The sequence below is a fragment of the Sinohyriopsis cumingii genome, chromosome 1 (assembly GCF_028554795.1).
Source record: "Sinohyriopsis cumingii isolate HCF-2022 chromosome 1, ASM2855479v2, whole genome shotgun sequence".
NCBI classification, from domain to species: domain Eukaryota; kingdom Metazoa; phylum Mollusca; class Bivalvia; order Unionida; family Unionidae; genus Sinohyriopsis; species Sinohyriopsis cumingii.
In genome coordinates, this window is record NC_142961.1 from 116,082,409 (window position 1) to 116,107,348 (window position 24,940).

Consider the following 24,940-nt stretch of genomic DNA (forward strand, 5'->3'; position numbering starts at 1 on the left):
TTAAATGATCATATCAAACCGGTGATACAAAGATTCGTTTTGATATTTTATATGTTTTATTCGTTACGCGTTTATATGTGTATTCAAAACCAATATATAGATACTATGTCTTTACTGTTAAGGAAATGTGTTCAATATCTTCTCAAACATGTGGGCTCATTAGGAAAAGAAAAAAACAACAACGCAGGAGTAGTTTTTCTTGAGAACGTAAAACTACCCCTAGGGAGAAACAAAGATAGTCAGCTGGAAATTCCTAAAATAGATTAAGCAAAATCCTAGGCTAAACATTTTGCCAGTCTTCTTATCTCTCTCGACCTAGAACTTGAAAAATCTGAGGATGTAACAGTATATCTGATTGTGGAAGGTTGGACTCCCCTGAGAATTATGAATGTTCTACCATCTTGTGGAGTAGTCGTCTTCCTAGGGCTAACATCAATTCTTATACCAATAATATCACCTACGTTTTGTCATGTGTGTGTGTGTGTGTGTGTGTGTGTGTGTGTGTGTGTGTTTGATTAACACAATAACCTGGTCGTCTATTATTCCTGCACAACAATGTATTGTTTTATCTCTTGTTGTACATTGCCCCTAGTAATTCCAACATGTAGAATTCTAGAATTATTCGTAGATATTGTTTTCTTTACCCCTGATGAAGTTCTTACTTAGCCGAAAACGTTGTGAAACCATTCTGAATTTGCGCCGTTATCAATTTGTATGTATGTATGTATGTATGTATGTATGTTTTGATTTGGATATATATATATATATATATATATATATATATATATATATATATATATATATATATATATATATATATATATATATATATATATATATATTCGATTCATATCAGCTGCAACATGTGTCGATGTACAGCACATTTACGAAACTTTCCTTGCAAATGACTTATTTATATATGAGGGAAGAACGCCCTCCACTCCCCGTTGGAAAAGTGTATAACAGCTAAAATGGCACTTAAATACGATATAATTCTATACTTTATCTTCAGTACAACATCTTGAGTTGATCAATTTTATTTTGATCTACATATAATATTTTAAAAGTAACACTCTACAGTATGTACCTACAAAGTATATTTCACCCACGTCAAGAAAACCATAACCTGGACAGATGCGTGAATATAACTGAAATGTCTGCTCTGCCGATGCCCTTCATCGATTAGACCTAATACGAATTCATGTCTATAGGCAAGACTGAAACCATGTTTTAGGACGACAGTGGCGAGCCTTTTTTCCTTTTTCCACAACATAGCTTAAGAGCAAAGACAAGAGCCCTTTCTCTGAACGTTCAAGTTTACAACATGCTTTGGTAAGATAGTCCTAGATCCCGGTGTTAAAGTTCACAGTATACCAATGTGCTCAAAAAAGTGCCTACATCATACAAATCTCAATTCAAGATAAACAAGGATAATTTTAGCAAATCCTAACGAAGTGTTTAAATCAAAAGAACAATGGTGGGTTGGGGTAATTTGAAGCAGTCTTACATGGACTGCCGTGACGTGTGTAGCCTATGTATGTGTTTGATCAATTTATATCACGCCTGTACTAATGCGCGTGCTGTTTTTACAACAGACGACTTTGATCTGAAGCGAGAAATGACGTAACTTCTGTTTGCTTGTTTTGTTTCCTTTTTTCTTTTCTTTTGCAATGCTTATCTCAATTGAGGTCATACTACAGGTGCAGAGAACCAATTCTCCATGGTTAGATAATGAGAAAATTAGATAACTTCCATGTATATCTTGAGACATTTTTCTTTTCGTTTTAATTACCACCGCCATTTGTAATTTCAATCATCTGGGTCCGATACTAACTAAAAAAAAATTTCCACATATGCACCATTACTTTTTAATAGATATGCAATGAAAAAGAAGATTTTGATGGAAAAAACAGAAGAGAGCTGTGTCTCTTCACTCCGACGTGGTATCAATAAAACAAAACCCTTGCAAAGTGGCTGATCGCGAAAAGGTCCATGCGACCTACTTTTAACCAAGGTGAGTAGTATCCTTCAAGATGAATACACCCATCACATTTCATGAATGTATCCGACAGAACTAAATGAAAAACCTGAAGTAATCGCTGTGTGCGAAAAATAGGTCACGGTGACCTACGTTGTCTTTTGGCGTGTAATAACCACCAGTATGTATGTATTGTCACGTTTCAAAGATTGTACATGCAACTGTACATGCAACTGAATGTGTTTGTGTATATGTGATTTGGATTTTTAATAGCTTTAACAGTTTTTCCGTATATCGCTACGATATCTGCAGTGTGGCAGTTTATATTGATGTCTAGCACTGGGGCAACATGCTTCAGACATGTAACATGATGTCCCACACAGCCACATTATTCTGATACCAGGCCAACCAGTCCTAACTTTAACCTCATAATGCTGAGCGAATAGCGAGGCAGCTGTTAGTACCATTTCTATGGTATGACTCGGTTGGGATTCTAATCCGCGACCTCCGGCCTACGTAATCAACGAACGTAATTAATGAAGCGTGAAAAGTACGTCATCATGACCCTCTTTTTTGCCTGTGTTGAGACAGAAATAACTGTATCAATCAGTCCTTAGCAGGAACCCCGGGGGTGGGTGGGTGGGGTCGAGTGGTCTAAGACGCTCGCCTTTACAGATCATCTCACCTCTGTCAGTCTGGGTTTGAGTCTGAACTCGACATAAGTGGGTATGCGAGAAAGCTCGCCAGTAGCTTCCCGTGGGTCGGTACTTCTTCCTGGGGTTTTCTCGGGTTCCTCCTCCACCAATTATACTGGCCGCCATTTATATTATATCCGGTGCCAAAAAATGGTGTTTAGCCCACAAAACCAAACCAGTCCTGAGGAACAGACCAATATGCATCATTCATCAAATATCGACAGTCTCTCTCTTAGGATAGGATAAGAGAACTTCCCTCATAAAAGTGCCTTCCGCAGAATGTATTGGCGCTGTGACTCAGTGATTGGTTTGCTCCCGGATAGAGCGTATTTGAATCCTGCCCAGACCAGACCTAGTCGGCCGCATAGGGATTTCTCTGGGCAAGACACTATACTCCAGTTGCAAAGGTACGATATAATCTGTCATGTCATGATGTGCCGTTAAACATCAATCACTCAATCATTTCATCCAATAGTAGTAATGGTAAGACAATTAATCAAAATAATCGAGAATAAAAGATTAAAAGTTTTTCTTCTTTGCAATGTTTTTTTCTTTTTCTTATCTAACACTTTAATTTTAACATCTTCACTGCATCTCAGCCTAACGTTTTTATTAGATCAATTAAACACCGTTTGGGACAAATGCTCTTATTTTCCGAGGATGACCAGTATGAGATATCCAGAATGTAACCTAGTGACAGTGGTAATGCTGCCAATTCAGGGACACAATAAACGTATCAAGGTATTCAGAAATGACATATAGCATGAAACTAATGAAACTATAGAAAACATCTACAGCCTATTAAAATCGATGGCTGACCGGTTTTGATTAGCGATCGTCGATTTTTAATTGTTAACCGATTTTCAACATTCAGACCTATGCCCTTTATGAAAGCAATATTTTAGCATCAGCCATTACTTTTCCTTGAGATTAAAAGTGTGACATGTGTAGGAAAAAAAGAGAATCAGTACATAATTACATCGTGTTTTATCATGTATTAATATTAATCAAATTCAGTCAATGAATTACTTACCTTACAATTTAGTAAATATGTAATGTAGTTGTTATTTAGAATATCTCAAAGTGTCACGTGCTTGCAAATATACTAATTTCACTATACGATTCCCATTATTTATGTCTTGCTGTTTCTTTAACAACTGCCGCGGTTTTAACTGCATAAAAAAAAACTGCTTGATTATATCATGCCGAAGAAATGGGAGCTAAGAGCCTTTTCTAATGATACACCGAGGCAGCTGACTCTGACTGTCCTCGGTGGGTATCGAACCAGCAACGCCCCTCTATTAACTGGTTCTCTCTCTCTATGTATGTATGTATGTATGTATGTATGTATGTATGTATGTATGTATGTATATATATATATATATATATATATATATATATATATATATATATATATATATATATATATATATATATAATCTCTCTCTCTCTCTCTCTCTCTCTCTCTCTCTCTCTCTATATATATATATATATATATATATATATATATATATATATATATATATATATATATATATATATATATATATATATATATATATATAACGTGTTTAGGCTCGAATAAACAGTAACACAAGAAAGAGTGAAAACAACAAGTCTTGAAAAATTTAACAAATAGTTTCTTTCCCCTGGAAAAATACTGTAAACATTTTTTAAAAAATTGAAATTACGGTTTTAAGAATCAAATCCAAAAAAAAAAATCAAGAAAAAGCACGAATAAAATTTTAGAAGTCCTAATAATGAAATGTTCTAATGAATTCAAGTTCCATGCCGACGAAGAATCCAAGATGGAAGGCGGTGACGTATGCTGTATCCTGTGTGGTGTTGTAAGATCTACAGTTCTGTGTTATTCACAAACAATAATCCGGTGTTTGAATTTCCAAATAACATTTAATGAAATATCTTAGTCCAAGAATTCTGTATGAGCACTCATATATTTCCAGGAAATAGAATCAATCCTTTTGAGTCCAAATAATTCGAATAAACATTAAAATAACGCTAAAGTGACACAACAAAAGAACACTTTGACATCTGGAACAATGGTTATACAGTAATTTTGAGGCGCAGAATGGGCGCCTGTATGAGGGTCACATGATCATGTTTGCATCACGTACTCAAAACATGGCCCTGACGAAAACCAATCATTTTACTCGAAAAATAACAATACATGTACAATAAAAATAATTTTTTAAAGCTCACAAACAAACAATAAAATTAAAATAAATATGAATTAAACTATATATATATATATATATATATATATATATATATATATATATATATATATATATATATATATATATATATATATATAACCAGATTCTTTGTGATTTTGACAGGTAAAAATATCAGATTCTGGTAAACTAGTACTTTTCTTTATCACTTGTAAATGCACTGCTTGCACATACGGTGCACTTCCTGCATTTGACATAATTTGTGCCCGTTTGACTTCATCCATTCTCATGGGAAATGTAACTACTTCATACGGGTCAGTTCAATGACAAACTTTCAGAGTACTGCCCAACGTTTGACAAAAACATCTTAAGAATCACCAATAATAATTGCTTTCGCTGTGTATGCCTCTACTTCTGAAATTGGAACCTAGATTCAGGAAGGATTTTGTTGTTAGCCATTTCTGATTACATTCTGTATTCATATGTATTACGGTATTCTGTGGCCGAAAAACGTGAGGTGTATGTGCCCGTATGAGTCATTGCATTATGTATTGGGTCATTTGACATCAAAAGAGTACGGCAGAAGCTAAACATTGTAAGTAATTAAACTTGATGGGAGTAACTAGAGTACATTATTGTAATTACAAAGTACACATAAGTAACAATATTTGCTAGAGGACAATCGGACAGATCGTACCTCAAATTTATGCCGATAGCTGCCATTCGGAATACCTCTGCTAATAAGAAAACAAGCATTAACCTGTAAGTTGTGAATGCATCAAACAATGTTTGTCATTCGCAACTTCTCAGTCTATCAAACAATCTTAACCAATCGTAGAAATAGCCGAGATGGTCGGATTAGATTTCGGTTTCTTTTGCGAAGAAATTTGTGCGAACAAAATGTATGATTTTTCTGTAAATTACATCTGATGCATATTTTAATATCGCATAAATCTCCGAGATAGTCCGAATGAGCGGTCACTCATGGGTGAGTAACCCCTGTTTTGTAACTACACATTCAAGGAGTGGATTCAAAACTCAGTATGAATCTTTTATTCATTTCTTGGATGAAGTTTTAAAAAAAAATTAAATACTGTTATTAAATTACTTGTTCCAATCAGTTTATTAAATATTCTTCCCTAATTGTTATTACAAAAATGTAGCCAAAGTGTTCTTACCAGTTAAATTTTCTAGGTAGAGTTTCTGTTGTGCTCATTTGAAGTCTCATGGCCTAAATACATGTTACAATGATCAAAATTGGTACATAAAATCTTAAACGCTTGGGCTCAGATTATTTCCTTTTGCAACTGTGCTCCAGCAAACGTGTGCACACAGCAATCTATGTTTTATCCCTATATTCACACGACAACTTATTTCTTACATAACTATGATGCACTCCCAGTCTGTGAAAGGATACATAACTATGATGCACTCCCAATCTGTGAAAGGATACATTACGATGATGCACTCCCAATCTGTGAAAGGATACATTACTATGATGCACTCCCAATCTGTGAAGGATACATAACTATGATGCACTCCCAATCTGTGAAAGGATACATTACTATGATGCACTCCCAATCTGTGAAAGGATACATTACTATGATGCACTCCCAATCTGTGAAAAGATACATAACTATGATGCACTCCCAATCTGTGAAAGGATACATTACTATGATGCACTCCCAATCTGTGAAAGGATAATAAACACTGATTTCAGCAAAACTGAATGCTAAAACATAAATAATTTGTTATCTTTCTCCCTTTAATGCGAATCCAGGTGTCAAAGTATTATTTTAATACCCAAGAATATTATCTGCAGGCCTGTATATATCGATAAAAAAATTGAAACCAAATTCAATGAATATCTCTAACTTTCCTCTGTTTCGATATTGCGATTGCGTCACACATTGTTTGTTTGTGGTAAAAATGGCTATCAAGGTTCATTTCAAATAAAAGTAGCCATCAATAAACTTGTGTAAAGTACCAGGTAGCAACTGGTTCAAGAATATTCTAAGGAATGTCGCCCATCTTTAAAAAGAATATTAGTAAGAAATCGAAAAATCAAACCATAAACAATGACAAACATATTTTCTGCTATTAAAAAAGATAATGAATGTTTCAAAATATTTTTCTAATATTCTAATTTTTTTTTAGTTGCAAAACATCACGTGTAATATTGTGGTAGTTTATTAGATGTGTTCTAGTATGGCAGTCGATGACATCTAAGAGATATCACTTCCGTCCTACTTAACGCCTACGTGACCTTCGGTTACTATTTTTAGACTTGACTGTCATCTGAAATGTCAAGACATCGCTCTAAATAAACAATAGATTTTTTTAAAAATTTGAAATCTGAACACTAGCATACTCTGAAAAAATATTCTTGTTACAAGCGTCTGTGGAACGTTATTACTAGAGTCTACACCATTTGAGATGCAGATTCCTAGGACCAAAAGAGTGTACATCCAAATGTATTGACTGGTAACGTCAAATTATCGATGGACGTATCTTGTGATTTATGGTACATCTTATCTAGTATGCTAGCAGAATTTATTCTAACCACATTTTTCATAAGGACATGAAGAATACTTTTTCAGAGTCGGGTAAGTACGGTAAATTTTATACTGGCCATCAGTGATATTCGCACAGATAGTTACCTTCGAGCACATTGGTTCTGTACCCCCAGTCTACTGAATGTTGAGTCTCCCAAAATTACTCTACCCCCAGCAATATAGATGAGAAGAGAAAGAAAATTACTATGGGCAGCTTCATTACAAAACAGTTCATTTCTGCACACAGCGGATATTTCCATACCCTCCCCCCCCTTCTCACGAGCAAGTAAGAATAAAAAATCCATTTACCCACATACACATTTACTTCAATAAAATTTTATCATAGTAACATAACAAAATATAACATAACATAACAAAACATAACATAACATAACATAACATAATATAACATAACATAACATAACATAACATAACCAGATTTGAAATAAAATGGTTAAATATAGACTAGTTATGACAAATTACTTTTTGTTTCTTTTGACATCATCTCTACAGTCAAATTAAGTGATTTTAACAAGAAAACTAAACGTTCTAAATACATTCTATACTACTCACACACCAACCCCACGGCTTATGATGAACACTTATATCCCGATCCCGAACCCAGAAATGAGCGAAAGAATGCTGCTCATAAATAATATTCGCAATTACCAATGTATCACATGATGTTCATCTATATGCGGATCAAACAATCCTCGTTGCCGTCATCGTCGTCGCAGTCGCCGCATGGCCGTCATCGTGAACATCGTTATCATTACTATCCTCGTGTTTGTCGTCCTTCTCATCATCATCATTATCACAGGGATCAAACAAAAACCATATATTTTCAGTCCTCACTTTCCGTAATTCTCTGATTTTCGGGTAAACACTGCTCGGTCAAACAGAAAGCACAGCCATTCCGTGCCTCGATATGTTGTCTTTTGTCGCGATGTCAATTTCCGAAGTGCACACTTTCCTTTTCAACTTGCAAAACTTACTGTACAACCGTATTTTGTATCAAAGCATATACATACATACATACATACATACATACATACATACATACATACATGCATGCATACATACATACATACAATACATGCATGCATGCATGCATGCATACATACATACATACAATACATACATACATAACACACATACAATGCATACATACATACAATACATACACACATACATGCATACATACATACATACATACATACATACATACATACATACAATACATACATACAATACATACATACACACACACATACATACATATATACATACATACATACATACATGCATGCATGCATGCATGCATGCATACATACATACATACATACAATACATACATACATAACACACATACAATGCATACATACATACAATACATACACACATACATGCATACATACATACATACATACATACAATACATACATACACACACACATACATACATATATACATACATACATACATACATACATACATACATACATACATACATACATACATACATACATACATACATACATACATGCATGCATGCATGCATGCATGCATACATACATACATACATACATACATACATGCAAGTTTTCAAGCTGAAGTAGAAAATAGTTCAAAGCATCCATGCTTAAAACTGCCCTCACAAAGTTGATTCATACATCGCTAGAACTTATAGGTGATGGAAAAATAATTGGAACAATTTATTTATATTTTTATAAAGCATTTGATTCAGTAGATCATGAAATATTGATTTAAAAAACAATAGGGGTACAAAATCTTAGATAATTCGCATGGTTGGTTTGATTCTTACCTACAGGAAGGCACTACTGCCTTTCAATGACATCCTTACAATACGTGACAACTGGAGTCCCTCAAGGATCCACTGCTGTCCCTAACCTCTTTCTGCTTTTCATTAATGATTTACAGCTTCATATAAAAACTAATGAAACCAATCTGTTTTGAGAATTACACAGCCTTACATGTCATCAGTGACACAATCAATTCCCTTGAATAAATTTATAACATGATGTTAAGACTGTTATACGATGGTGTGAAACGAACAAAATGCAACTAAACACAGAAAACATCTAACTGCTTGGCAACTGGATCAGGGCGAAAACGAAGTAAATTTATTGGCAATAATACATTGTTTCCGGGAAATAATTTCAATAGCATAGAAAATGTGAAACTTTTACTAGCAAGTATTCACAAGCATTTATCGTGGCAAAATCAAATGAAAGTGCGTTTTATATATATATATATATATATATATATATATATATATATATATATATATATATATATATATATATATATATATATATATATATATATATAGTCTTTGTTTGATTATGTTTGCACCATACGGTGTAATTGCATTGCTACCAATCTTCGTCAGGTAATGAAACTCCCAAAACAAGCCACATAATTTTCGTATGAAAAAACTGTCCATCCTCAGATCTATTTGTTAAAAATTTACTTTGGTTGTCTTTCATTATGCAGTAAAGTACTATTAAGCAATTTTGCGATTTGAAAAACCAATCTTATAACATGGCTCCACAATGTATCAATAAGCGCCTAATAAAAACCTCCAATATCCATTCACGCAATCTACGATCTGTTTCAAACTCTGCCATACATTTGCATAAATTCAACATCTTTTAAAATTCTGCAGCAGTCTTGTGGAATATTACCGATATTAAAGAGGCATCAACACTCTGTTCTTAAAAATATGAGGCTACCTAATTTATTTTTTCTGATCATAATATGGCTTAAAAAAATGAGGGTACCTAACTTGGATACCCCCATTTCCAATCTACCAATCCCTCATACATATTTTAAGTTTGATTTACTTTAATATGTGCATGAATGTATGTGGGCATGTGGCTTTTATGACTAAATGCAAGTGTGTGAAACACTGTAGTAAGTGCGAGTTTTATTAGTTGCATATGTTGCATTTATGATTTTAATATCCTATTACTCGAGAAGTACTAGAACATGAAATATTTGCAGATTCTGAGCCAAATGCATTATCCTCAGAAATAATAATAATAATAATAATAATAATAATAATAATAATAAATAATAATAATAATAATAATAATAACAACAACAATAATAATAATCTTCTTGTTCTTCTTCTTCTTCTTCTTATTATTATTAGTATCATTATTATTATTATTATTATTATTATTATTATTATTATTATTATTATTATTATTATATTAGTATTGACCGCTCCGGTGGCCTAGTCGTTATAGCGTCCGCCTCGTATGCAAGAAGTCGCTGGTTCGAACCCCCAGAGAGTCATACCAAAGACTTATAAAAATGGTAATAACGGGCAGTCTCGCTAGGCGCTCAGCGTTAAGAGGTTAGTATTATGACTGGTCGGCCCGGTGTCAGGATAATGTGACTGGGTGGGACATCATGTTACATGTCTGCGGCATGATGCCCCAGTGGTAGACATCACTATAAAAATGTCACACTGCAGACATCATAGTGATATGACTGAAAAATTGTTAAAGCTACGTTGAAAACCCAAATCACACACACACACACACACACACACACACACACACACACACACACACACACTATTATTATTATTATTATTTTTATTATTATTATCGGATTTCTTTACCGTTTATCCAAATTAGTTGTTTATTTATTCCTCCTAATGCCAGTCGTTTTTCAACTGAGAAGAACGTACACACGAATTATTACAACGAAATAAGATCTTCCACCAGAATAGCTAGCTGAAATATGGCACGTGAGAACAGACAATTCAACTGACTTTAACTGAAAAATAATTGGTTATATCAACGCTTTTTGTAGAAAAGGTGGACTTCATCGTATCTTGCCAGCGCATGCGTGCTTAATGACGCAAACATGCTCATACACAGCTAAAGATAAAAACTAAAACTTTTTAGCTGATTCGTGGTGGATGCAACTCTTGCTTAAATGCATAATGCTTAAATGCACAATGCGCCGGCAGATCTGGGTCTGTGCAGTTTGCAGTTGGACTCGCCATGTAAGCGTGTAAACACGGTATTTAACCTCCGCGAAACATTTTTTTCCCTCCTTTTTGCCAGTCTTTAGCTAGTCTGAAAGTGCGTTTTGTTTGTTATTGTCATGGCAACGTTCATGTAATAGGTTACACGATGCATTCAAGCAATTGCTAAAACTTTTCTTACCTGAAGGAGAAAACTGATAAACGCCTTAAACGATGTCAACAGCACTGCATATCGACAACAAACGTTAACAGCATGTTCCACTTTCTCTCCATGTCAAATGATGCTTTTACTGACGTACACATGTCAGATGATGCTTTTACTGACGTACACATGCCAAATGAAGCTTTTACTGACGTACACATGTCAAATGAAGCTTTTACTGACGTACGCGTCAAATGAAGCTTTTACTGACGTACACGTCAAATGAAGCTTTTACTGACGTACACGTCAAATGAAGCTTTTACTGACGTACACGTCAAATGAAGCTTTCACTGACGTACACGTCAAATGAAGCTTTTACTGACGCACACATGTCAAATGAACCTTTAACTGACGTACACATGTCAAATGAAGCTTTAACTGACGTACACATGTCAAATGGAGCTTTTACTGACGTACACATGCCAAATGAAGCTTTTACTGACGTACAAATGTCAAATGAAGCTTTTACTGACGTACACATGTCAAATGGAGCTTTTACTGACGTACAAGCCACCTATTCCCGGTAATGAAACTCTCGATCGGTTCAAGCATGAGCCGCTGACAGCCATTTACCGAAGAAAATTGTTTTCTCGTTAACGAAACATGCTGAAATATTACACACTCATTGGTAACTGGCATCTTGACTCAACCTTTGGTAAATATCAGGTATATTCTCCTGATAAGTAAACAAATAACCAGTATCGTGGCTACTTTCAAAACATTTCGCATGTTTTAAAATTATATCCGTCAGTAAGTCGAGCACCCAATGGGCCCCGATATAACTAAGTCGTATTGTCTCGTATCATCAAAAGTGAACTGTATCCCAGTCTAAATATCATTCGGCTTATCAAAACCCTGTTATGTGTTCAGCAGCTGTTTGAGCGATCAACACTTTGTTACTATATTTAGAAATGGACCGTTTAGCGCGCGCGCCCGTATGTGTGTGTTTCTTTCTTGTTAACAGATAGCGTTTTATTTCTGTTCAAGATTATCCGGTTGTAGATGTATCACATTTCAAATAAATAAAGCTTTGATAAAAAGAAAGATTAAAACACTTGCATATGAGAACTCCATGCGGCCATGGTTCTGGAAGTCCCAAACAACACTTGATTTTAGGCATTGATTTGCAGCTCTGACCTTAGCAAAAGCTGGACCCGATTTCGATCATTTTGGCGGGCCCCCTAGATTTACGCGCGGGGCCCCCTGTGAGACGGCATTTGGAAATACACTTTTAAACAAGTTTTATATGACACTGAACTTAAAATGTTCGTCCACCGCTTTAAAATTACTTTCTCTCTATAGATTTAATATATTAAAATACTAACGCGCGGGGCCCCTGTGATCCAATCGATCCTACCGGTCTAAGGCTGGCCCTGTTTATTTGACTATATGAGGTACCCAAACAATATGTACCCGTATGAAGAATATCCTGAATGTCTGTGTTTGAAAGGAAAAAAAAACAAAAAAACAAAAAAAACAGAAGAGGCGAATGAAGAAGCGCCGAATGTTTGTGTTCGTGTTTTGTGGGTTTAATCGCCATTTTTAGCACATGATAGGCTACACAATGCGGCCTGTATATATGGAGAAAGAACCCAGAAATGCCCCGGGAAGACCCACTGACCCACGTGAAACTGATGGCAAACGTTCTCACACACCTACGTTGTCCCAGCCTAAGACAGGAATCTACTCGGAAAGACATGAGATGTCGGCAAGCGGTAAATGCGAGCGTCTTAAACCATTCGGGCACCTGGGGCCAGTCTTGAAGCGGAGAAAGAAATAAATAGAAATTACTGAGTACCGTCATCTTCGCTAGCAAGGTTCCGATAACTCTATCTACACCTTGGCGGATCGAACAGCTATAATGGTGCTTTGTCCTTGCGACATCTATTAGATTTCATGTGTTGCCTCCCTTAGTATGTAATTCCAATTAACCAATAGCATGGTGCATTGCATACTGGCCGAAAACGCTGTTGGCAACTGACCTAAAAAGGATACTTTGTGAGTTTCACATCGAAAGTATGACTATGTACCAGAGGGAAGCCATTACAGGTCCATTTGAGTGACAGGTATTTGTGCAAACATGGACCGGCACCGGAAAAGTGCTTATTTATCAGTTCATTCGAGTTGTGTGCTCCCCTCCACTAGTCTCGATCACGCAGGAACAGTGTTCAGATTTGAACAACTTAATTTTGATTGGATGCGGTGGCTTGCCGACGCATTCAATGAATTTCACAGACCCGAAGCACAGAAATATCTGCTCGATATGCCAATGTGTTGATAGGGTTATCGGAACCTTGGCTAGCGTAGATGGAATACCTTAAAAAATTGGGTCCAACTACAGACAACACAGACCCTAATTTTGCATAATAAGCAAACAAATCAGAATATGTCTTGTTTGTTCTATTGATTACTTCCTACAAACTGCATAAATCCAGAACCGCAGGTGCATTATTCGACAACAGATCTTAGTCTATGCAGTGTGCAGTTGGACCCGATTCGTACACGAGTGCATACACTACGATAGTTTTGGGCATTAAATGGTTCCATAATTCCACAACAAGATTTGTAGAGAAGATCCGTTTCTTCATCATTTTTATCACATGTTGGCAATGAATACATATTTTCAAACATTAACCAGGGGTTAAATTACTACAACGCTATACTATGGCCATTACGGTTGATAGACACTTTTATTTCGGAACGTAACGTTCAATATTGCATACATAGAAAATTTGCTTTCCACATGTACGAGTTTTATTGTCATTACTGCCTTCTGTGGGTGGGATTGGCGGTTGGGGTTTACTAAGATTTCACGAAGAATTTGCAAATAAGCTAAATATTTATCAAAAAAATAATAAAAAATAAAAGAGAAAACCTCCAACAAACTGAGGAATAACTCATCCAGCCTGTTTCAATATCCTAACCATCACAATTGCATATTTTACCAAACGAAGCATTGCTCCTCTATTTCATTACAGCTCATGTGGGGCTAGAGTTTATTAAGGACTGACCATCCTTTTCATCAAAAGCACTTAGCGATGTCAAATATGTATGTCTTTATCGGGCGAAATAATCAAAAGATAATACTTAACTACAGAACAAAAAAGAATGCAACCAAAATAAAAAATAATAAACAACAGCTGTTGTACTCCAAATAAAATCTTTTCTGTGGCGATAGATAGAGCTGACATTTGATCTTTCAAGACGGTTTGCTTGTAGCTATGCCAATAATCTTGTACAACAATTTGTAAGGGAATAATATGTGATGCCATAACTGCCAAATGTTATTTACATACTGCAGTTTCGAGCCTGGAATGAATTGCTGAAAGCTTGGTGCTAAAATGTGGAAATAAAACAAAGATGAATCCCACCTTGACTTGGAGGGTTTGGAAAAGGGCGGATAACAGAGGATTAGCGCACACGTATCTTACTCATTGATACCTTTACTTGTCTATATAAATATAACGACGCGCGCGCGCGCGTGTGTGTGTGTGTGTGTGTGTGTGAAAGAGAGAGAGAGAGAGAGAGAGAGAGAGCACTTTAACGAATTTTTCGCATTATACGTTTATTTTTTAAATGGGGCGAATTTATCCCCTACATGCGATTTTTTTTTATTAGTACAAAGAACATGTATGATAACACGACAGAGAGAGAGAGAGAGAGAGAGAGTAATCATAACATTGTTCATCTATCTCTCTTTTGGTCGATGTGTATGTCAGTTTACCATCAGACAAGGAATAGAAAAGAGAAGCAGACAGACCCGAAGAGAAAGAAGACGGAGTTGATTAAGTCTTGATGCATCCTTACTACATTTCACTGCAGCGGCGGTTTTAGGACTGTGCTGGCCCGGTGCTAAACGAGGACAATGGGCCCCCAAAATCTTATTTCTAAATCACTGAAGAAATTCTGTGAAATATTCATAGAAAAATACAGGACTGTTTTAAAAATTAAATTAAATTAAATTTTAACAAATATGCTTTAATTATAACCTGCTTTAAATGAACTCCACACTTTTCGGTCCACCACCACCCCCAGCTTGAGGGCACCTTTTTGCAAATCGTTAAGGCCACTACTGGTAACTGAATACACACATACGTCAAACGACACTAACGTGCGCATAACGTTTGCATGCAAAACATTTATAAAAATTCTGTATTTAGACACTTGAAATGAAAGCACCGTGCCAGAAAAGGTACCATTCATGTATATGTACTATCATTCACCTTTGAAACACGCTGTAAAACGTGTTATTTATTGTTCGAAACTAGTCCTGACAAAGCCATTCAGAGGCGTAGCTGGGGGGGGGGGGCAGGGGGGTACATATGTCCCCGGGCGCCAAGGTACAGGGGCGCCAAACTGAGGCTTACAACGTTACATTATAATAAGTAAACAAGGGTAATATTCAAAAATGTGATTACACGTGGAGGGGGCTGGGGCGCCAATTTTATAGTTCGTCCCCGGGCGCAAAATATCATAGCTACGCCTCTGAAGCCATTGGTAGAATCATTTCTTTGAGCGGCTAGGAGAATACAACTAGTCTTCACGAGAAGCTACAAATAGACAAATATGTTAACCATAATGCAACAAATATGATCATTTTTTGTTCCTTAGACCTGTACATTTTCATCTACACCTACTAATATACACTCTGCTCGCTCGTAACACGCTTCCAACTGTTAACAGCGTAAACCAGGATCGGCCGCCGCACAATGCTAATAACTTAACCAGCAAAAGGCCCGCTCCCTTAGCGCATGATGAAAAGCAGACTTGGGTCCACCATGCTTTTAGTTTTGTGCGTACATTATAACGGTACACACGATATGTTACTTCTGATATTTACATCACGGACGATAATCAACAACGAACGCCCTTAGCACCAGTTGCCGCCTGTGCGGATATTTCCTTGTTTCTAATGAATATACATCAACCTGCAAACCAATCACTGCGTGCGCGAGTAAATGTTTGTCGCCGCAGTGACCCAACATGGCCATTCTCATAATTCTGCAATTATTCTGCCAAAGAAGCTCGTGCGCTGTCTAGCGATTTACTACCTATTATTTTTAAAATATTATCCATACGCCGACACGTATATATGTTACGAGTCGAACGAAATAGTTTGAAAGTAATGGTCCGATCATGTATTTCGTTGTGAGAATTTGTAATATTTTTTTTTTTTTTTTTTTTTTTTGTGAAACGGAAAACTACCAATTGCCCATTGAAATACTGGCGTTGTTAACTCTTCTTCTGAGGTGCATAACGTTTGCACGTTGTCGAACCCTTCAGTTTCGGAGGCCAGCAAATCTTGCAGGTAGTTCGCAGTCCCATATGGCCTAAACAAAAGTGATCGGTTTTGAAAACAACACCGAAGTTTGTTTTTGCTCTCACGCTGTTTGAATGAGCCAATCAAAGCTTTTCTTCCAATCAGAGTCACGAAACGATTCGATAAAATAGGTTCATTCATTGATATATAGGAAATCATTACACATCATGTTGTTTATGCGTATTCATGAAAAAATAAAGGAAATCTCGGAACAAAAGCCGCGGGTGATTAAAGAACGTAGAGGATTATCGCCACTGGCTTGCGACGATTTAGTATTACAAGTCTAGGTCTTACGTTATGTAACAGAAACAAGCGAAACCAACAAGTTTAGCAAAAGCAACAAATACATTTAATTCCCTATAATGCAAAGTGAAAATTTAAGATGAACGTTCAGCACTGCGAATTAAATTCCAAGTGTTCCTCAATGTCCTACCACAATTCCAAAAACAAAAGCATGGTCTGAATGAATTATAACAGTCGTAAATGTATTTGAGTATCACAATGATATATTCTAGAATGTTTTTGAATGAGTCCTCATTAATCCCAAAGTAGTGTTTTGGTCCATAAAGTCAATGAGCACTTTGTAATTCCAATGATGAATCAAATCATAACTGGACGCAACTACAAACTGTGATCATTTTGATTCCCAAACACTGATATTAAAACAGGAATGAAGACTTTGTTTTACAACACACACACACACACACACACACACACACACATTATATATTTCAGTTCAATTTCCTGGACTCAAATCTTAGTAAACATTTCCATAAAGCATGACAAATATCATGTATGCGAAAACTCTTACCCTCAATCACGGGCGAAGGTCAAGTGCACAATATAAATTAAATATACATAACATTAGTAAGACAAGAAATGTAGTCCTTGCATGCATCAAAATAAAGCCCTCTGTAAATTGGCAGGGCAACAATATGTAAACCACATGCATGATCAATGCTTTTGCATCCCACCCCAATAAAATAAACATCTGTCACGCACATCAACATCTAAGATCCAGAATCGTTGTCATCTTGAGCGTGTCTTGTAATACTTCACTTGATAATAAACAATGCATACGAATACGTGTTGATAGAATGGAGAAATCAATAAATAGCGATACGTGTGAGGAATATGTGTTAGTAGCATGGAGCAAACAATCAATAGTGATGTGTATGACGAATACATGTCAGTAATATGGGGGAAACCAAGTATTATGGAACAGTATGACGAGTATGTGTAAGTATTATGGGGAAACGAATTAACACGGAACCTTATGATGAATACGTGTTGGTAGTATGGCAAAACCAGTAGATATGAAACAGTATGACGAATACGTGTTGGTAGTATGACAAAACCAGTAGATATGAAAGAGTATGACGAATACGTGCTGGTTTCGATTGACGAACTGCCAAATACTGTAATTTACCTCACGGACATGATTTATTTTGAAGCAAAGTTATTAATGAGGATAATGAAATCAGCCATACAATTTTTTTTCTTCTGAATCAATTATCTATGAGGTGAAGATAAGACAGGACGAACGATTTTAATTATGTGAAGAAACCAGTAGCATATCTCGTCGAAAGAAAATGAACGTGGCCAAATACTTTTATCCCCACAAGATAGGATACGTTTGATGTTGTGTGTCGTGAAAATTCAAGAGTAGTTTCTCTAATTAATAGTGTCTTAGGTGTAGTACTTAACAGCTCAGTGATTTGCTCTTGCTGATAACGTTCTTTATAAACAGCTATTGCCTGAAATGCTATAATAAGAATTCAAATCTAGCGTAAATTACACGTGCTACATTTATTTAGAAACGCGCATATCATCGCGACTAAAATAACCGTTGTGTTACTTGAGCAGCTTTGAAATCAGTTTAGAATCGAGATTTTCTAAACACAGAATATAATTTGTGGTGTGCATACTTTGTACACGAGCCGGTTTAAGATCGGAGAGAAGCGAGACTAGGTCAAGGGAGGCAATTCAGATTTCCTATTCGTCTTTTGAAGCAGTTATTGGTTATAAATTATTTTCTCTCCAAGTGCGTATGAAGACAAGGTGACTTGAAACCAATATCATTAATTATTTTAGGTTTTTCTTCTCCGGGTTCTTCCTTCACCATTTATAATGTCCGCCATGTATAGCCTATCTTGTGCTAAAAAAAATGGCGTTAAACCCGACAACATTTTTCTTTTATTTTTCAGCAACCGCTTCCTTATTCCTATTCTTGTTTCGCTCGTGAATGGCCAGACAAAGGTGTCACCTGTCCGACCGAGAAAGTACCCTTGTAAATGGTGAAACGACAGCGGTCATATGTGTTCATAATCTTTCTTCTATACAACTGGAACTTTGCCAAAATACATGTATACTGTATTCATAAACTTTGTCTTTTCCGGATACGCCAGAATACCTACCTCGCCATTGTAACAGAATACTAAGGCACCATAACACCCATCACAGTCGAAACCCCGAGTTCTGTCAAAGTCTTTACATTTGGCAGAGATGTGGAAGACAATTGAAGAAACCCCCCCACACCCCCACACCCCAACATACAACAAAGTATCATCTTTTGAAAGACACCGAAGACTCCGCTAGATTGAAATCATTGTTTGGTTTCGAAAGAAAAAGTTTAAAAGGAGAAGAAAAAAAAACCGTTTAAACAAGTTTTCTGGCAAATGATGGAGATGTGTGAGAATCTATCTTAAGCAGAATTATTATTTTCATGTTGAGAAGGTGTGGAATAACTTTGGAAGTATACTTTTGCATGTTGAGTAGGTGTGGAATAAATAGTGAAGTATAATTATTCTTTTTATGTTGAGTAGATGTAAATAGCTTTTAAGTATACTTATTTTTTTCATGTTGAGTAGGTGTGGAATAACATTTAAAGAATTAAAAAAATTCATGTTGAGTAGGCGTGGAATAACTTTTAAGTATAATTATTTTTGTCGTGTTGAGTAGGCGTGGAATAACTTTGAAAGAATAATTATTATTTCATGTTGAGTAGGTGTGGAATAACTTTTGAAGTATAATTATTTGTTCATGTTGAGTTAGGTGTGGAATAATTATGAAGTAGAGTTATTATTTCATGTCGAGTAGGTGTGGAATAACTTTTGAAGTATAATTATTTTGTTCATGTTGAGTTAGGTGTGGAATAATTATGAAGTAGAGTTATTATTTTATGTTGAGTAGGCGTGGAATTACTGTAAGACTTCTTTCCCTTTTTTAACTGTTGACCGTAATTGGATTTTCTAGGATTAATTAAATTACTATATCGGAAATATCAGCGCACGGAACGTCCTTCCTTTTGAACAGAAAATTCTGCAACGTTTAGGATGCGTAACTCTGTTCACATACGTGCACTTTTGGCATGATACAATTAATACAGTGCTGTTTCCTGGTGATCCCCACAAAAATTGTTCCTATGAAATACCTTTGCCACTAAACCTATAATGATACTAAGTGCTTTCAATTTTGTTTTCGTGTATTCGCAACTGTTCATAAAACAAGTATGACACGTCATTGTGGCATTGGTACCTTAAAGAAGATTAAACTGGAAGACGTGGATTTTTACCCCGAAAAGAGAAGTATAAACAAGTACTTCTAATCTCGTGCTTATCTGCAGTTTGGACAGGGGATCATTTCAACAAGCTATATTTTCATTTAAACACTGCACATAATATATTTTTATATTTGCCACTTATGCGTATATGAAAGAAATACGTGAAGAAGAAAAAAAAAACAACACAATAAAGATTTTTCAATTCTTTATTTTGAAATGTTTGATATAATACAAATGTATAGTTGTGTGAGACCTACAAGTTGACAAGATGTCTCATGTGCACTTACGTTAAACATGCAAATTACTTAGCAACTGCATATATCAAAGGCAGATTCTATGAATCTAATCCAATCATTACTGAATCGTGATGAAGCTTTGTTAAACTGGGACCCGGATGGCCGAGTCGTGAGATATGTGAGAAAGCTGCCAGCAGCTTCCCGTGGGTCGGTCTTTCTTACCGGGGTTTTCCCAGGTTCTTCCTCCACCATTTACACTGGCCACCAGAGAAATGGCATTAAATCCCAAAACAACAATAACTTTCTTAAACTTGTGCCGACTGGAGCGTAGATTAACATCACATGGTTTTGAAAATATGATTTGGAACAAGTCTTACTGGTTTGTACAAAAATAAACGTTTATCAACTTGGTTCTGCGCTGATCTGCACATAAAATCTTCTTAACCAATCGAAACTGCTGTAATAAACAAAACTTATTATACCCGCAAAAAACTGGCACGAGAAAATAATTTATTACTACGCAAACGTACGAGTGTTTTATTTAGGTCAATGCGATTGAGATATATCTGTCAACCACAAAATGACAAATACTGTAAGAAATAAAAATATACCCAGTACATTCACGCAAACAGCACTTTTTAGAGTATGTGAATGCAACAGGGCGTTGCTTACTTTTACCAGACCAGTACCAACATTTTCATTCACTTCTATTGATGGTTGCTATGCGCGTTCCGACGGACAAGCCACGAACCAGTGTGCATGCAGACAGCGACCTTGTAATGGCTTGGTCTCGATATTATTGAACAGGTCTTTTGGTATGATCAAAAGTGTGTTTCAAATAAAGATTCACCTTGGTCATTGGGTATATTTTTGAAAATGTGTCGACCAAAATAAAAATTAAAACTTTTGGCTAAAATGAGAAAATGATCCCAATTGCACAATTACTGGTCAGTATGGTTTTTTTTTCTTCTTCTATATTTGCTTGGTAGGTCAATGAAGAATGTGTTTTTGAAAACCTGTAACCACGAATGTTGTTTTAGCCTAAATCACTTCTTCATGTATTCGGTAACACTGGCTCAGCTGAATTCTAATAAAGGAACCACGTCTTTTTATAAGAATAAAAAAGGGAGAAACAACTTTATGCACAGACTCCCGATTGGGATGGGCAGAATATTTCTATATCTGTCACTTAAACGCAAGGTAGGAAATAATCTAAATCAATATGGAATCAAATGTTTTAAACACTGTAAACAAAGGATATTTACGTTTTCTACATTAATACTAGATATATTTCATCGTGTGATACAAAATACAAGGTACTTTAATGAGTGGAACTAATATGAACTAATAACATTATACAACTTTCGTTTACCTGAATGTTTTTGTCGAAAACTGGGTAATTTACCATCCTTATCACCATGTCTGGCCCTTAAAATGTTTGACAGTGTCTTTCTCAAGTATCATATCAGCCGCTTTCTCGGCAATCATGATCGTTGGGGCATTTGTATTTCCTGAAACTAAATTCGGCATAATAGATGCGTCCACAATGCGCAACCCTTGGATCCCTTTGACCCTTAGCTGAGGGTCCACCACTGTTTCTGGGTCCCGTGGGGCACCCATTTTGCATGTGCATGATGGATGGTATACGGTCACGGCAAGGTGACGTATTACACATTCCCAGTACGAATCGGTATCAAAGTCGTACTGGGAGCAGAAAGCAAATTTCAGGTCTTTTTGTGAGGCCCCAATGCTCTTAAGGGTCTTTGTGTTGAGAAAATCCTGGATAACCCTTATTCCTCGAATTAAGGTCTCGATATCGTCCTTATGGGTCAAATATTTGGGGTCAATCAGTGGATAGTCAAAAGGGTCCTTGCTCATTAAGGTTAGCGTTCCTCTGCTCTTTGGGCGCAATGCGTATCCTACTATGTTCATTCCTTCTTCGTAAGGACCGTTAGGTATATAGACTTGTGCGGTTTTCTCGTCAATATTAAGCAAACTCGCACTGTATTTGTTCAGATAGCCACTAAAGAAGTTTAACTGAATATCGGGATAGTTCATTCTCTTTTGTTCTTCTCCAGTTGCTACGAAAGATGTAACTTCTAGCCCCGTACTTGAAAAATATCCTGAGCCGAACAAATTATACTGCAGTTTGGTCCAAATAGTATCAACCTTATCTAATGTCATGCTAGCCGAAATATTTATTCTGGTTTTGAGAATAATGCCAATATGATCTTGTAAATTTTTGCCAACGGGCAAATCAGCTATAACGGGTATTTTCAATTCCTCAAGATGGGATTTAGGTCCAATACCAGAAAGCATCAAGAGCTGCGGCGAGCCAATTGCTCCGGATGAAATAATTATTTCTTTTCCTGCCTTCACAAGGCGTTTTCGTCCATTTCTAATGACTTCTACTCCAACTGCCTTTAAGTTTTCGAAAACTAGCTTCACCGCTACCGTGTGTGTGAGTACATGTAGATTTTTTCTATTCATCGCGGGCCTTAAAAATTCCTGTGACGTGCTGCCCCTTTTGCCCTTTCTTGTATTGATTTGCGCAGGGCTGATACCAAGCTGACTTTCGCCGTTGTAGTCCGTTAAAGGAAGGCCGATTTCTTTTCCGGCTCTTATGTAATAGTCGGCCATGGCAGATATTCTACCGTCACTCACCGCCAATGGTCCACCAGTACTGTGATATTTTGAATTCTTTAGATTACTAATTTGAATACCCTCAGATTTCAGAAAGTACGGCATAACGTCTTGATAGCCCCATCCCTCTGCACCACTGGCTGCCCATTCATCGAAATCTTTCTTGTGACCACGCGTATGCTGCATTGCATGTAATATGCTTGTTCCGCCGAGAACTCGGCCTCGGGGCCAAAATGATTTCCTGTCCCTGAGTCCAAGACTGGAGTCATTTTGGGACACTGTGTAATATTCCCAGTCCACTTCGGTTTTAATCAGTCCAAATGTTTTCACTGGAATATGGAAGTCTGAATTTTCTCTTTCATCACCACCCGCTTCGATTAAAAGAACACTGACATGTTCAGCCTCAGACAGTCGCGCAGCTAAAACACAACCCGCTGAGCCGGCCCCTATTACCACGTAGTCAAAGGTGCCACGTAAATCTACGTCTTGTTTTGGAGATGGACTGTAGATAAACCATATTCCTATTGCCACGATCGCTATTAAAAGAGCTTGCATGTTGGAAGCCATCGTTAGTCTTAGCACTCTCTTACAATTTTACGCTCAACCACACGCTATATCAACTTACCCTTGAGCTTTGAAATCCAGTGTATATACAATGTATACATAAGGACAACACGTTACGTGTGATATAGCGTGATACACAATGATCGATATATTGCACGGTTTTTACGTTAGCGAACACATGGGTACAAATTATGTATATTATTTCCGAAAATGTTGCGAATAGGTTGAATCATTTTCTAAAAACTGTTTTTGGAAAGGCCAGCAACATGAAATCCATTGCTTACAAATGAAAGATCACGTAAATAGAACACACGCTATTTTTGTCCGAAATCTAGTCCATCGTCCACAGTCTTTTTGTTATCAGCTTGAACTTTGCTCTCGGATTTGTGATACTGTATAGATTTGGATAAAAATTAAGTCCCTACTGTCTAATACAGAACCGAGATCAAACACGATACTATTTGCATCAAACAACGGCATAGAAATGTGATAAGAAACATTAGTATCATTTATAATTTAAGCAAGCACGTAAAGAATCATTAATATCAACGAGATAATAGTAAAAACAACACGTGGGCGCTAGCTATTTATTGTCTAATATGCGTTTCGAGCAGCAGGGGGGGCGAATCCGACATTTTGTCCAATCGTTATTTTGCTTAATTATTACTTTCTGCACTCAACGATCTAGTGTCGTCAGCGCCTGGTAAAAAAAAAACGACGACGTCGTTGGGGGATCGTCGCGTCGTCATTTGGTTTAATTAACACCTTCTGCGCGCCGATCCCCAGCGTCGTCAGCGTCCGGTAAGCACATCGACGACCGCGTCGATGTCATCGCCCCCTCTGCTGCTAAGTGGTTATTTACAATGATCTTACAAACAGAGTGATCACTAACTCCTCCTCTTGCAGATCAATTAGGTTATTTGACTGATCGGTAAGTCTGAAATTAATTCTCGTTAAAAACCG

General features: G+C 36.5%; 1 protein-coding gene across 1 annotated transcript; it reads right to left on the bottom strand.

Moving 5' to 3' along the window:
* Window positions 1-5,015: 5,015 nt before the first annotated feature.
* Window positions 5,016-24,318, bottom strand: LOC149807710 (uncharacterized). Its single transcript, XM_089969624.1, has 2 exons — window positions 22,143-24,318; window positions 5,016-6,558 (listed from the first exon to the last, which is right to left on the bottom strand). The coding sequence occupies exon 1, from the start codon at window positions 23,978-23,980 to the stop codon at window positions 22,184-22,186; it is 1,797 nt and encodes a 598-aa protein (XP_089825750.1). The 5' UTR covers window positions 23,981-24,318; the 3' UTR covers window positions 5,016-6,558; window positions 22,143-22,183.
* Between the last annotated feature and the right edge of the window lie 622 nt (window positions 24,319-24,940).